General features: G+C 30.5%; 1 protein-coding gene across 2 annotated transcripts in view; it reads right to left on the bottom strand.

Moving 5' to 3' along the window:
* cog6 (component of oligomeric golgi complex 6) overlaps positions 1-16,785 on the bottom strand; it is a 185,037-nt gene that overhangs the window by 34,036 nt on the left and 134,216 nt on the right. For both annotated transcript variants that reach the window (XM_036964969.1, XM_036964970.1), the window contains one exon: positions 12,897-13,004. In XM_036964969.1, coding sequence (XP_036820864.1) covers positions 12,897-13,004 — 108 coding nt within the window. The remainder of the gene's footprint in view (positions 1-12,896; positions 13,005-16,785) is intronic.

A 16,785-nucleotide genomic window follows, 5' to 3' on the forward strand; every position in this document is an offset into this window, starting at 1 on the left:
ATATATTACTGCTGCTATATTACTGTTTTATATTACTGCTGCTATATTACTGTTATATATTACTGTTATATATTACTGCTGCTATATTACTGCTGCTATATTACTGTTATATATTACTGCTGCTATATTACTGTTATATATTACTGCTGCTATATTACTGCTGCTATATTACTGTTGTATATTACTGCTGCTATATTACTGCTGCTATATTACTGTTTTATATTACTGCTGCTATATTACTGTTATGTATTACTGTTATATATTACTGTTATATAGTACTGCTGCTATATTACTGTTATATATTACTGTTATATATTACTGTTATATAGTACTGCTGCTATATTACTGTTATATATTACTGTTATATATTACTGTTATATATTACTGCTGCTATATTACTGTTTTATATTACTGCTGCTATATTACTGTTATATATTACTGCAGCTATATTACTGCTGCTATATTACTGTTATATATTACTGCTGCTATATTACTGTTATATATTACTGCTGCTATATTACTGTTTTATATTACTGCTGCTATATTACTGTTATATATTACTGTTATATATTACTGTTATATATTACTGCTGCTATATTACTGCTGCTATATTACTGTTATATATTACTGCTGCTATATTACTGCTGCTATATTACTGTTGTATATTACTGTTATATATTACTGCTGCTATATTACTGTTATATATTATTGTTATATATTACTGCTGCTATATTACTGTTATATATTACTGTTATATATTACTGCTGCTATATTACATTTATATATTACTGCTGCTATATTACTGTTATATATTACTGTTATACATTACTGCTGCTATATTACTGTTATATATTACTGCTGCTATATTACTGCTGCTATATTACTGTTATATATTACTGTTATATATTACTGTTATATATTACTGCTGCTATATTACATTTATATATTACTGCTGCTATATTACATTTATATATTACTGCTGCTATATTACTGCTGCTATATTACATTTATATAATACTGCTGCTATATTACTGTTATATATTACTGCTGCTATATTACATTTATATATTACTGCTGCTATATTACTGTTATATAATACTGTTATATATTACTGCTGCTATATTACTGTTATATATTACTGTTATATAATACTGCTGCTATTTTACTGTTATATAGTACTGATCGCAGACTACAGGAAAAGGCGGGCCGAACAGGCCCCCATTAACACCGACAGGGCTGTAGTGAAGCGGGTCGAGAGTTTCAAGTTCCTTGGTGTCCACATCACCAACAAACTATTATGGTCCTTGGTGTCCACATCACCAACAAACTAGAATGGTCCTTGGTGACCACATCACCAACAAACTAGAATGGTCCTTGGTGTCCACATCACCAACAAACTATCATGGTCCTTGGTGTCCACATCACCAACAAACTAGAATGGTCCTTGGTGTCCACATCACCAACAAACTAGAATGGTCCTTGGTGTCCACATCACCAACAAACTATCATGGTCCTTTGTGTCCACATCACCAACAAACTAGAATGGTCTTTTGTGTCCACATCACCAACAAACTATCATGGTCCTTGGTGTTCACATCACCAACATACTAGAATGGTCCTTGGTGTCCACATCACCAACAAACTAGAATGGTCCTTGGTGTCCATATCACCAACAAACTATCATGGTCCTTGGTGTCCACATCACCAACAAACTATCATGGTCCTTGGTATCCACATCACCAACAAACTATCATGGTCCTTGGTGTCCACATCACCAACAAACTATCATGGTCCTTGGTGTCCACATCACCAACAAACTATCATGGTCCTTGGTGTCCACATCACCAACAAACTATCATGGTCCTTGGTGTCCACATCACCAACAAACAATCATGGTCCTTGGTGTCCACATCACCAACAAACTATCATGGTCCTTGGTGTCCACATCACCAACAAACTAGAATGGTCCTTGGTGTCCACATCACCAACAAACTATCATGGTCCTTGGTGTCCACATCACCAACAAACTATCATGGTCCTTGATGTCCACATCACCAACAAACTATCATGGTCCTTGGTGTCCACATCACCAACAAACTATCATGGTCCTTGGTGTCCACATCACCAACAAACTATCATGGTCCCTGGTGTCCACATCAACAACAAACTATCATGGTCCTTGATGTCCACATCAACAACAAACTCTCAAGATCCAAACACACAAAGACAGTCGTGAAGAGGACACGTCCCTCAGGGGACTGAAAAGACTTGGTATAGGTCCCCAGATCCTCTTCACTTGCTGTCCCTCTTGTATTTTGTCAATAACTTTTGTCTAATTGATGAAATTTGCACTGAATTAATTTGAATATGTGTTGATTAATTTGTTCCATCAATAATGAATTAACTCACTTGGGCCAATCAAGACTGATGAACTAACGTATTTTAATTACGTATTTTTTTTCTAATCCCCCAGTTGGTTGTGACTGTTGCTGGAGCGGAAGAGGACATTGGTGCTATGATGGACGGACAGACAATTACTTTACTAAGAGTCTAATCATGTGGTAACCATGACAATATCTCGTCCGGAGTTATCAGGTAAACAATGGTGAAAAGAAAAGAAGACTAAAGAGAAGGTAAAAAAAAGTGCTACATTATATTACTGTTATATATTACTGTTATATATTACTGTTATATATTACTGTTATATATTACTGTTATATATTACTACTGCTATATTACTGTTATATATTACTGTTATATATTACTACTGCTATATTACTGTTATATATTACTGTTATATATTACTGTTATATATTACTGTTATATATTACTACTGCTATATTACTGTTATATATTACTGTTATATATTACTGCTGCTATATTACTGTTATATATTACTGCTGCTATATTACTGTTATATATTACTGCTGCTATATTACTGTTATATATTACTGTTATATATTACTACTGCTATATTACTGTTATATATTACTGTTATATATTACTGCTGCTATATTACTGTTATATATTACTGTTATATATTACTGTTATATATTACTGTTATATATTACTACTGCTATATTACTGTTATATATAAACTGTTATATATTACTGCTGCTATATTACTGTTATATATTACTGTTATATATTACTACTGCTATATTACTGTTATATATTACTGCTGCTATATTACTGTTATATATTACTGTTATATATTACTACTGCTATATTACTGTTATATATTACTGTTATATATTACTACTGCTATATTACTGTTATATATTACTGTTATATATTACTACTGCTATATTACTGTTATATATTACTGTTATATATTACTACTGCTATATTACTGTTATATATTACTGTTATATAATACTACTGCTATATTACTGTTATATATTACTGTTATATATTACTGTTATATAATACTGTTATATATTACTGTTACTATATTACTGCTGCTATAATACTGTTATATAATACTGTTATATATTACTACTGCTATATTACTTTTATATATTACTGCTGCTATATTACTGTTATATAATACTGTTATATATTACTGTTATATATTACTGCTGCTATATTACTGTTATATATTACTGTTATATATTACTACTGCTATATTACTGTTATATATTACTGTTATATATTACTACTGCTATATTACTGTTATATATTACTGTTATATATTACTACTGCTATATTACTGTTATATATTACTGCTGCTATATTACTGTTATATAATACTGTTATATAACTGTTATATATTACTACTGCTATTTTACTGTTATATATTACTGCTGCTATATTACTGTTATATAATACTGTTATATATTACTGTTACTATATTACTGCTGCTATAATACTGTTATATAATACTGTTATATATTACTACTGCTATATTACTTTTATATATTACTGCTGCTATATTACTGTTATATAATACTGTTATATATTACTGTTATATATTACTGTTATATAATACTGCTGCTTTATTACTGTTATATATTACTGTTATATATTACTGTTATATATTACTGTTATATATTACTGTTACATAATACTGCTGCTTTATTACTGTTATATATTACTGTTATATATTACTGTTATATATTACTGCTGCTATATTACTGTTATATATTACTACTGCTATATTACTGTTATATATTACTGTTATATATTACTACTGCTATATTACTGTTATATATTACTGTTATATAATACTACTGCTATATTACTGTTATATATTACTGTTATATATTACTACTGCTATATTACTGTTATATATTACTGTTATATATTACTACTGCTATATTACTGTTATATATTACTGTTATATATTACTGCTGCTATATTACTGTTATATATTACTGTTATATATTACTACTGCTATATTACTGTTATATATTACTGCTGCTATATTACTGTTATATATTACTGTTATATATTACTATTGCTATATTACTGTTATATATTACTGTTATATATTACTACTGCTATATTACTGTTATATATTACTGTTATATATTACTACTGCTATATTACTGTTATATATTACTGCTGCTATATTACTGTTATATAATACTGTTATATAACTGTTATATATTACTACTGCTATTTTACTGTTATATATTACTGCTGCTATATTACTGTTATATAATACTGTTATATATTACTGTTACTATATTACTGCTGCTATAATACTGTTATATAATACTGTTATATATTACTACTGCTATATTACTTTTATATATTACTGCTGCTATATTACTGTTATATAATACTGTTATATATTACTGTTATATATTACTGTTATATAATACTGCTGCTTTATTACTGTTATATATTACTGTTATATATTACTGTTATATATTACTGTTACATAATACTGCTGCTTTATTACTGTTATATATTACTGTTATATATTACTGTTATATATTACTGCTGCTATATTACTGTTATATATATATTACTGTTATATATTACTGTTATACATTACTGGTATATATTACTGTTATATATTACTGGTATATATTACTGTTATATATTACTGTTATATATATATTACTGTTATATATTACTGTTATACATTACTGGTATATATTACTGTTATATATTACTGGTATATATTACTGTTATATATTACTGTTATACATTACTGGTATATATTACTGTTATATATTACTGTTATATATTACTGTTATATATTACTGCTGCCATATTACTGTTATATATTACTGCTGCTATATTACTGTTAAATATTACTGTTATATATTACTGCTGCTATATTACTGGTGCTTTATTACTGTTATATATTACTGTTATATATTACTGTTATATATTACTGTTATATATTACTGTTATATATTACTGTTATATATTACTGGTATATATTACTGCTGCTATATTACTGCTGCTTTATTACTGTTATATATTACTGTTATATATTACTGGTATATATTACTGCTGCTATATTACTGCTGCTATATTACTGTTATATATTACTGTTATATATTACTGTTATATATTACTGCTGCTATATTACTGTTATATATATATATTACTGTTATATATTACTGTTATATATTACTGCTGCTATATTACTGTTAAATATTACTGTTATATATTACTGTTATATATTACTGCTGCTTTATTACTGTTATATATTACTGTTATATATTACTGTTATATATTACTGTTATATATTACTGTTATATATATATTACTGTTATATATATATTACTGTTATATATTACTGTTATATATATATTACTGTTATATATTACTGTTATATATTACTGCTGCTATATTACTGTTATATATATATATATATATTACTGTTATATATTACTGCTGCTATATTACTGTTATATATTACTGCTGCTATATTACTGTTATATATATATTACTGTTATATATTACTGTTATATATTACTGCTGTTAAATTACTGTTATATATATATATATTACTGTTATATATTACTGCTGCTATATTACTGTTATATATTACTGTTATATATTACTGTTATATATTACTGCTGCTTTATTACTGTTATATATTACTGTTATATATTACTGTTATATATTACTGCTGCTATATTACTGTTATATATTACTGTTATATATTACTGTTATATATTACTGTTATATATTACTGTTATATATTACTGTTATATATTACTACTGCTATATTACTGCTGCTATATTACTGTTATATATTACTGCTGCTATATTACTGTTTTATATTACTGTTATATATTACTGTTATATATTACTGCTGCTATATTACTGTTATATATTACTGTTATATATTACTGTTATATATTACTGTTATATATTACTGTTATATATTACTGTTATATATTACTGTTATATTACTGCTGCTTTATTACTGTTATATATTACTGTTATATATTACTGTTATATATTACTGCTGCTATATTACTGTTATATATTACTGTTATATATTACTGTTATATATTACTGCTGCTTTATTACTGTTATATATTACTGTTATATATTACTGTTATATATTACTGTTATATATTACTGTTATATATTACTGCTGCTATATTACTGCTGCTATATTACTGTTATATATTACTGCTGCTATATTACTGCTGCTATATTACTGTTGTATATTACTGCTGCTATATTACTGCTGCTATATTACTGTTTTATATTACTGCTGCTATATTACTGTTATGTATTACTGTTATATATTACTGTTATATAGTACTGCTGCTATATTACTGTTATATATTACTGTTATATATTACTGTTATATAGTACTGCTGCTATATTACTGTTATATATTACTGTTATATATTACTGTTATATATTACTGCTGCTATATTACTGTTTTATATTACTGCTGCTATATTACTGTTATATATTACTGCAGCTATATTACTGCTGCTATATTACTGTTATATATTACTGCTGCTATATTACTGTTATATATTACTGCTGCTATATTACTGTTTTATATTACTGCTGCTATATTACTGTTATATATTACTGTTATATATTACTGTTATATATTACTGCTGCTATATTACTGCTGCTATATTACTGTTATATATTACTGCTGCTATATTACTGTTATATATTACTGCTGCTATATTACTGCTGCTATATTACTGTTGTATATTACTGCTGCTATATTACTGCTGCTATATTACTGTTTTATATTACTGCTGCTATATTACTGTTATGTATTACTGTTATATATTACTGTTATATAGTACTGCTGCTATATTACTGTTATATATTACTGTTATATATTACTGTTATATAGTACTGCTGCTATATTACTGTTATATATTACTGTTATATATTACTGTTATATATTACTGCTGCTATATTACTGTTTTATATTACTGCTGCTATATTACTGTTATATATTACTGCAGCTATATTACTGCTGCTATATTACTGTTATATATTACTGCTGCTATATTACTGTTATATATTACTGCTGCTATATTACTGTTTTATATTACTGCTGCTATATTACTGTTATATATTACTGTTATATATTACTGTTATATATTACTGCTGCTATATTACTGCTGCTATATTACTGTTATATATTACTGCTGCTATATTACTGCTGCTATATTACTGTTGTATATTACTGTTATATATTACTGCTGCTATATTACTGTTATATATTATTGTTATATATTACTGCTGCTATATTACTGTTATATATTACTGTTATATATTACTGCTGCTATATTACATTTATATATTACTGCTGCTATATTACTGTTATATATTACTGTTATACATTACTGCTGCTATATTACTGTTATATATTACTGCTGCTATATTACTGTTATATATTACTGTTATATATTACTGCTGCTATATTACTGTTATATATTACTGTTATATATTACTGTTATATATTACTGCTGCTATATTACATTTATATATTACTGCTGCTATATTACATTTATATATTACTGCTGCTATATTACTGCTGCTATATTACATTTATATAATACTGCTGCTATATTACTGTTATATATTACTGCTGCTATATTACATTTATATATTACTGCTGCTATATTACTGTTATATAATACTGTTATATATTACTGCTGCTATATTACTGTTATATATTACTGTTATATAATACTGCTGCTATTTTACTGTTATATAGTACTGATCGCAGACTACAGGAAAAGGCGGGCCGAACAGGCCCCCATTAACACCGACAGGGCTGTAGTGAAGCGGGTCGAGAGTTTCAAGTTCCTTGGTGTCCACATCACCAACAAACTATTATGGTCCTTGGTGTCCACATCACCAACAAACTAGAATGGTCCTTGGTGACCACATCACCAACAAACTAGAATGGTCCTTGGTGTCCACATCACCAACAAACTATCATGGTCCTTGGTGTCCACATCACCAACAAACTAGAATGGTCCTTGGTGTCCACATCACCAACAAACTAGAATGGTCCTTGGTGTCCACATCACCAACAAACTATCATGGTCCTTTGTGTCCACATCACCAACAAACTAGAATGGTCTTTTGTGTCCACATCACCAACAAACTATCATGGTCCTTGGTGTTCACATCACCAACATACTAGAATGGTCCTTGGTGTCCACATCACCAACAAACTAGAATGGTCCTTGGTGTCCATATCACCAACAAACTATCATGGTCCTTGGTGTCCACATCACCAACAAACTATCATGGTCCTTGGTATCCACATCACCAACAAACTATCATGGTCCTTGGTGTCCACATCACCAACAAACTATCATGGTCCTTGGTGTCCACATCACCAACAAACTATCATGGTCCTTGGTGTCCACATCACCAACAAACTATCATGGTCCTTGGTGTCCACATCACCAACAAACAATCATGGTCCTTGGTGTCCACATCACCAACAAACTATCATGGTCCTTGGTGTCCACATCACCAACAAACTAGAATGGTCCTTGGTGTCCACATCACCAACAAACTATCATGGTCCTTGGTGTCCACATCACCAACAAACTATCATGGTCCTTGATGTCCACATCACCAACAAACTATCATGGTCCTTGGTGTCCACATCACCAACAAACTATCATGGTCCTTGGTGTCCACATCACCAACAAACTATCATGGTCCCTGGTGTCCACATCAACAACAAACTATCATGGTCCTTGATGTCCACATCAACAACAAACTCTCAAGATCCAAACACACAAAGACAGTCGTGAAGAGGACACGTCCCTCAGGGGACTGAAAAGACTTGGTATAGGTCCCCAGATCCTCTTCACTTGCTGTCCCTCTTGTATTTTGTCAATAACTTTTGTCTAATTGATGAAATTTGCACTGAATTAATTTGAATATGTGTTGATTAATTTGTTCCATCAATAATGAATTAACTCACTTGGGCCAATCAAGACTGATGAACTAACGTATTTTAATTACGTATTTTTTTTCTAATCCCCCAGTTGGTTGTGACTGTTGCTGGAGCGGAAGAGGACATTGGTGCTATGATGGACGGACAGACAATTACTTTACTAAGAGTCTAATCATGTGGTAACCATGACAATATCTCGTCCGGAGTTATCAGGTAAACAATGGTGAAAAGAAAAGAAGACTAAAGAGAAGGTAAAAAAAAGTGCTACATTATATTACTGTTATATATTACTGTTATATATTACTGTTATATATTACTGTTATATATTACTGTTATATATTACTACTGCTATATTACTGTTATATATTACTGTTATATATTACTACTGCTATATTACTGTTATATATTACTGTTATATATTACTGTTATATATTACTGTTATATATTACTACTGCTATATTACTGTTATATATTACTGTTATATATTACTGCTGCTATATTACTGTTATATATTACTGCTGCTATATTACTGTTATATATTACTGCTGCTATATTACTGTTATATATTACTGTTATATATTACTACTGCTATATTACTGTTATATATTACTGTTATATATTACTGCTGCTATATTACTGTTATATATTACTGTTATATATTACTACTGCTATATTACTGTTATATATTACTGCTGCTATATTACTGTTATATATTACTGTTATATATTACTACTGCTATATTACTGTTATATATTACTGTTATATATTACTACTGCTATATTACTGTTATATATTACTGTTATATATTACTACTGCTATATTACTGTTATATATTACTGTTATATATTACTACTGCTATATTACTGTTATATATTACTGTTATATAATACTACTGCTATATTACTGTTATATATTACTGTTATATATTACTACTGCTATATTACTGTTATATATTACTGTTATATATTACTACTGCTATATTACTGTTATATATTACTGTTATATATTACTGCTGCTATATTACTGTTATATATTACTGTTATATATTACTGCTGCTATATTACTGTTATATATTACTGCTGCTATATTACTGTTATATATTACTGCTGCTATATTACTGTTATATATTACTGTTATATATTACTACTGCTATATTACTGTTATATATTACTGTTATATATTACTACTGCTATATTACTGTTATATATTACTGTTATATATTACTGTTATATATTACTGTTATATATTACTACTGCTATATTACTGTTATATATTACTGTTATATATTACTGCTGCTATATTACTGTTATATATTACTGTTATATATTACTGTTATATATTACTACTGCTATATTACTGTTATATATTACTGTTATATATTACTACTGCTATATTACTGTTATATATTACTGTTATATATTACTGTTATATATTACTGTTATATATTACTACTGCTATATTACTGTTATATATTACTGTTATATATTACTGCTGCTATATTACTGTTATATATTACTGCTGCTATATTACTGTTATATATTACTGCTGCTATATTACTGTTATATATTACTACTGCTATATTACTGTTATATATTACTGTTATATATTACTGCTGCTATATTACTGTTATATATTACTGTTATATATTACTACTGCTATATTACTGTTATATATTACTGCTGCTATATTACTGTTATATATTACTGTTATATATTACTACTGCTATATTACTGTTATATATTACTGTTATATATTACTACTGCTATATTACTGTTATATATTACTGTTATATATTACTACTGCTATATTACTGTTATATATTACTGTTATATATTACTACTGCTATATTACTGTTATATATTACTGTTATATAATACTACTGCTATATTACTGTTATATATTACTGTTATATATTACTACTGCTGCTATATTACTGTTATATATTACTGCTGCTGTTATATATTACTGTTATATATTACTGCTGCTATATTACTGTTATATATTACTGTTCTATATTACTGTTATATATTACTGTTATATATTACTGTTACATATTACTGCTGCTATATTACTGTTATATATTACTGTTATATATTACTGTTATATATTACTGTTATATATTACTGCTGCTATATTACTGTTATATATTACTGTTATATAATACTGCTGCTATATTACTGTTATATATTACTGTTATATATTACTGCTGCTATATTACTGTTATATAATACTGTTGCTATATTACTGTTATATATTACTGCTGCTATATTACTGTTATATACTACTGCTGCTATATTACTGTTATATAATACTGTTGCTATATTACTGTTATATAATACTGTTGCTATATTACTGTTATATATTACTGTTATATATTACTGTTATATAATACTGCTGCTATATTACTGTTATATATATACTGTTATATAATACTGCTGCTATATTACTGTTATATATTACTGTTATATATTACTGCTGCTATATTACTGTTATATAATACTGTTGCTATATTACTGTTATATATTACTGTTGCTATATTACTGTTATATATTACTGTTATATAATACTGCTGCTATATTACTGTTATATATTACTGTTATATAATACTGCTGCTATATTACTGTTATATAATACTGTTGCTATATTACTGTTATATATTACTGTTATATATTACTGCTGCTATATTACTGTTATATAATACTGTTGCTATATTACTGTTATATATTACTGCTGCTATATTACTGCTATATAATACTGTTGCTATATTACTGATATATATTACTGTTATATATTACTGCTGCTATATTACTGTTATATAATACTGTTTCTATATTACTGTTATATATTACTGTTATATATTACTGCTGCTATATTACTGTTATATAATACTGTTTCTATATTACTGTTATATATTACTGTTATATATTACTGTTATATATTACTGCTGCTATATTACTGTTATATAATACTGTTTCTATATTACTGTTATATATTACTGCTATATAATACTGTTGCTATATTACTGATATATATTACTGTTATATATTACTGCTGCTATAATACTGTTATATAATACTGTTTCTATATTACTGTTATATAATACTGCTGCTATATTACTGTTATATATTACTGTTGCTATATTACTGTTATATATTACTGCTGCTATAATACTGTTATATAATACTGTTTCTATATTACTGTTATATATTACTGCTGCTATATTACTGTTATATAATACTGTTGCTATATTACTGTTATATATTACTGTTGCTATATTACTGTTATATATTACTGCTGCTATAATACTGTTATATAATACTGTTTCTATATTACTGTTATATATTACTGTTATATATTACTGCTGCTATATTACTGTTATATATTACTGTTTCTATATTACTGTTATATATTACTGCTGCTATATCACTGTTATATATAACTGCTGCTATGTTACTGGTATGTGGTGTGGATTGTGGTGTGGTGTGTAAAGGAGTGAGTGAGCGAATCTAACCAGTTCTGGGCTGTGCTGCTGTACACAGCTGTAGATGTAACTCAGTCCAGCACGGGTCAGAACGAACGAAGCCTGTTCGTTGATCAGCGTGTCCAGGTGAGCTTCAATCTGGAGAGGAGGAGGAAGAGATGAGAAAACAGAAGAGAGGAGGAGGAGAGGATGGGAGAGGAGGAAGAGAGGAGTAGCGGATGGTAGGATGGGAGAGGAGGATGGGAGAGCAGAGGAGGATGGGTGATAAGGAGAGGAGAGAAGGAGATAAGGAGAGGAGAGAAGGATGAGAGGACAGTAGGATGGGAGAGGAGAGGAGGATGGGAGACAAGGAGAGGAGAGAAGGAGATAAGGAGAGGAGAGAAGGATGAGAGGACAGTAGGATGGGAGATAAGGAGAGGAGAGGATGAGAGGACAGTAGGATGGGAGAGGAGAGGAGAGGATGATAGGAGAGGAGAGGACAGTAGGATGGGAGAGGAGGATGGAAGAGAAGAGGATGATAGGAGATACAGAGAGGAGAAAAGGATGGGAGATAAGGAGAAGAAAGGATGACAGGACAGTAGGATGGGAGATAAGGAGACGAAAGGATGAGAGGACAGTAGGATGGGAGAGGAGAGGATGATGGGAGATAAGGAGAGGAGAGGACAGAAGTAGGGAAACAGAGAGTCAGACAGGCTGGCTACTAACACAATACATACTGTTTCTAGTACAATGTCTATCTCAGTCACTATTGTAGATGAATGGCACTCGTGGTTAATTGAACAGCATTATAAAGTCCTTATAATGAGGGATAGAGTGGGACTCTGGGTGCTCCAACATCAACAGCAGACACACATCATCTGAAACACAGTATAATATTCTCTATATTCTCATTATACCTCTGGAAGACTGAGTGCATCCCAAATGGCACCCTATTCCCTATGTAGTGCACTACTTTAGACCAGAGCCATATTCCCTATGTAGTGCACTACTTTAGACCAGGGCCTATAGCCAAATGGCACCCTATTCCCTATGTAGTGCACTACTTTAGACCAGAGCCATATTCCCTATGCAGTGCACTACTTTAGACCAGACCCATATTCCCTATGTAGTGCACTACTATAGACCAAAGCCCTATTCCCTATGTAGTGCACTACTTTAGACCAGAGCCCTATTCCCTATATAGTGCACTACTTTAGACCAGAGCCCTATTCCCTATATAGTGCACTACTTTAGACCAGAGCCCTATTCCCTATGTAGTGCACTACTTTAGACCAGAGCCCTATTCCCTATATAGTGCACTACTTTAGACCAGAGGCCTATTCCCTATGTAGTGCACTACTTTAGACCAGAGCCCTATTCCCTATATAGTGCACTACTTTAGACCAGAGCCCTATTCCCTATGTAGTGCACTACTTTAGACCAGAGCCCTATTCCCTATACAGTGCACTACTTTAGACCAGAGGCCTATTACCTATGTAGTGCACTACTTTAGACCAGAGCCCTATTCCCTATATAGTGCACTACTTTAGACCAGAGCCCTATGTAGTGCACTACTTTAGACCAGAGCCCTGTGTAGTGCACTACTTTAGACCAGAGCCCTGTGTAGTGCACTACTTTAGACCAGAGCCCTATGTAGTGCACTACTTTAGACCAGAGCCCTATGTAGTGCACTACTTTAGACCAGGGGGCATATGCACACAGCATAAAAGCATTTATTAACTGGGTGGGGTCGAGCCCTGAATGCTGATTGGCTGACAGCCGTGGTATATCAGACTGTATACCACGGGTATGACAGAACATGTATTTTTACTGCTCTGATTACGTTGGTAACCAGTTCATAACAGCAATAAGGCATCTCAGGGGTTTGTGGTATATGGCCAATATACCACGGCTAAGGGCTGTGTCCAGGCTGTACTCCACGTTGCGTCGTGTGTAAGAACAGCCCTTAGCAGTGGTATATTGGTCATATATCACACCTCATCAGGCCTTAATGTTTAATTATACTCCTGACACACTTCCAACTCTCACTACAGCATGATTGTCCTTTGTCTGACAGAGACAATATGAAATCCTATTTACTCCAATGCGAAGTATGGAACACGACACAATAGAACACTTTTCAAATTCACAGCTATCATGAGAATGAACTGACCTGGGCTGTAGTCTGACCTGGGCTGTAGTCTGACCTGGGCTGTAGTCTGACCTGGGCTGTGGTCTGACCTAGGCTGTAGTCTGACCTGGGCTGTGGTCTGACCTGGGCTGTGGTCTGACCTGGGCTGTGGTCTGGCCTGGGCTGTGGTCTGACCTGGGCTGTGGTCTGACCTGGGCTGTGGTCTGACCTGGGCTGTAGTCTGACCTGGGCTGTAGTCTGACCTGGGCTGTGGTCTATTTCAAACAGTATCATGTCTAGAGTCACCGTGTTCACCCCCGTACATTGATTTACAACAACGACTTGAATTAGTGGTGCTTACGTCATCAATTTAATGTTACTACGGCTACTGTTGTCTGAACAGAATACATCATGTATTTAATGTTACTATGGCTACTGTTGTTGGAACAGAATACATCATGTATTTAATGTTACTATGGCTACTGTTGTTGGAACAGAATACATCATGTATTTAATGTTACTATGGCTACTGTTGTTGGAATAGAATACATCATGTATTTAATGTTACTATGGCTACTGTTCTGGAACAGAATACATCATGTATTTAATGTTACTATGGCTACTGTTCTGGAACAGAATACATCATGTATTTAATGTTACTATGGCTACTGTTCTAGAACAGAATACATCATGTATTTAATGTTACTATGGCTACTGTTCTGGAACAGAATACATCATGTATTTAATGTTACTATGGCTACTGTTCTGGAACAGAATACATCATGTATTTAATGTTACTATGGCTACTGTTCTAGAACAGAATACATCATGTATTTAATGTTACTATGGCTACTGTTCTGGAACAGAATACATCATGTATTTAATGTTACTATGGCTACTGTTCTGGAACAGAATACATCATGTATGTAATGTTACTATGGCTACTGTTCTAGAACAGAATACATCATGTATTTAATGTTACTATGGCTACTGTTCTGGAACAGAATACATCATGTATTTAATGTTACTATGGCTACTGTTCTGGAACAGAATACATCATGTATTTAATGTTACTATGGCTACTGTTCTGGGAACAGAATACATCATGTATTTAATGTTACTACGGCTACTGTTCTAGAACAGAATACATAATGTATTTAATGTTACTATGGCTACTGTTCTGGAACAGAATACATCATGTATTTAATGTTACTATGGCTACTGTTCTAGAACAGAATACATCATGTATTTAATGTTACTATGGCTACTGTTCTGGAACAGAATACATCATGTATTTAATGTTACTATGGCTACTGTTCTAGAACAGAATACATCATGTATTTAATGTTACTATGGCTACTGTTGTTGGAACAGAATACATCATGTATTTAATGTTACTATGGCTACTGTTGTTGGAATAGAATACATCATGTATTTAATGTTACTATGGCTACTGTTCTAGAACAGAATACATCATGTATTTAATGTTACTATGGCTACTGTTCTGGAACAGAATACATCATGTATTTAATGTTACTATGGCTACTGTTCTAGAACAGAATACATCATGTATTTAATGTTACTATGGCTACTGTTCTGGAACAGAATACATCATGTATTTAATGTTACTATGGCTACTGTTCTAGAACAGAATACATCATGTATTTAATGTTACTATGGCTACTGTTCTGGAACAGAATACATCATGTATTTAATGTTACTATGGCTACTGTTCTGGAACAGAACACATCATGTATTTAATGTTACTATGGCTACTGTTCTAGAACAGAATACATCATGTATTTAATG

Source organism: Oncorhynchus mykiss, chromosome 27, assembly GCF_013265735.2.
Source record: "Oncorhynchus mykiss isolate Arlee chromosome 27, USDA_OmykA_1.1, whole genome shotgun sequence".
NCBI classification, from domain to species: Eukaryota; Metazoa; Chordata; class Actinopteri; order Salmoniformes; family Salmonidae; genus Oncorhynchus; species Oncorhynchus mykiss.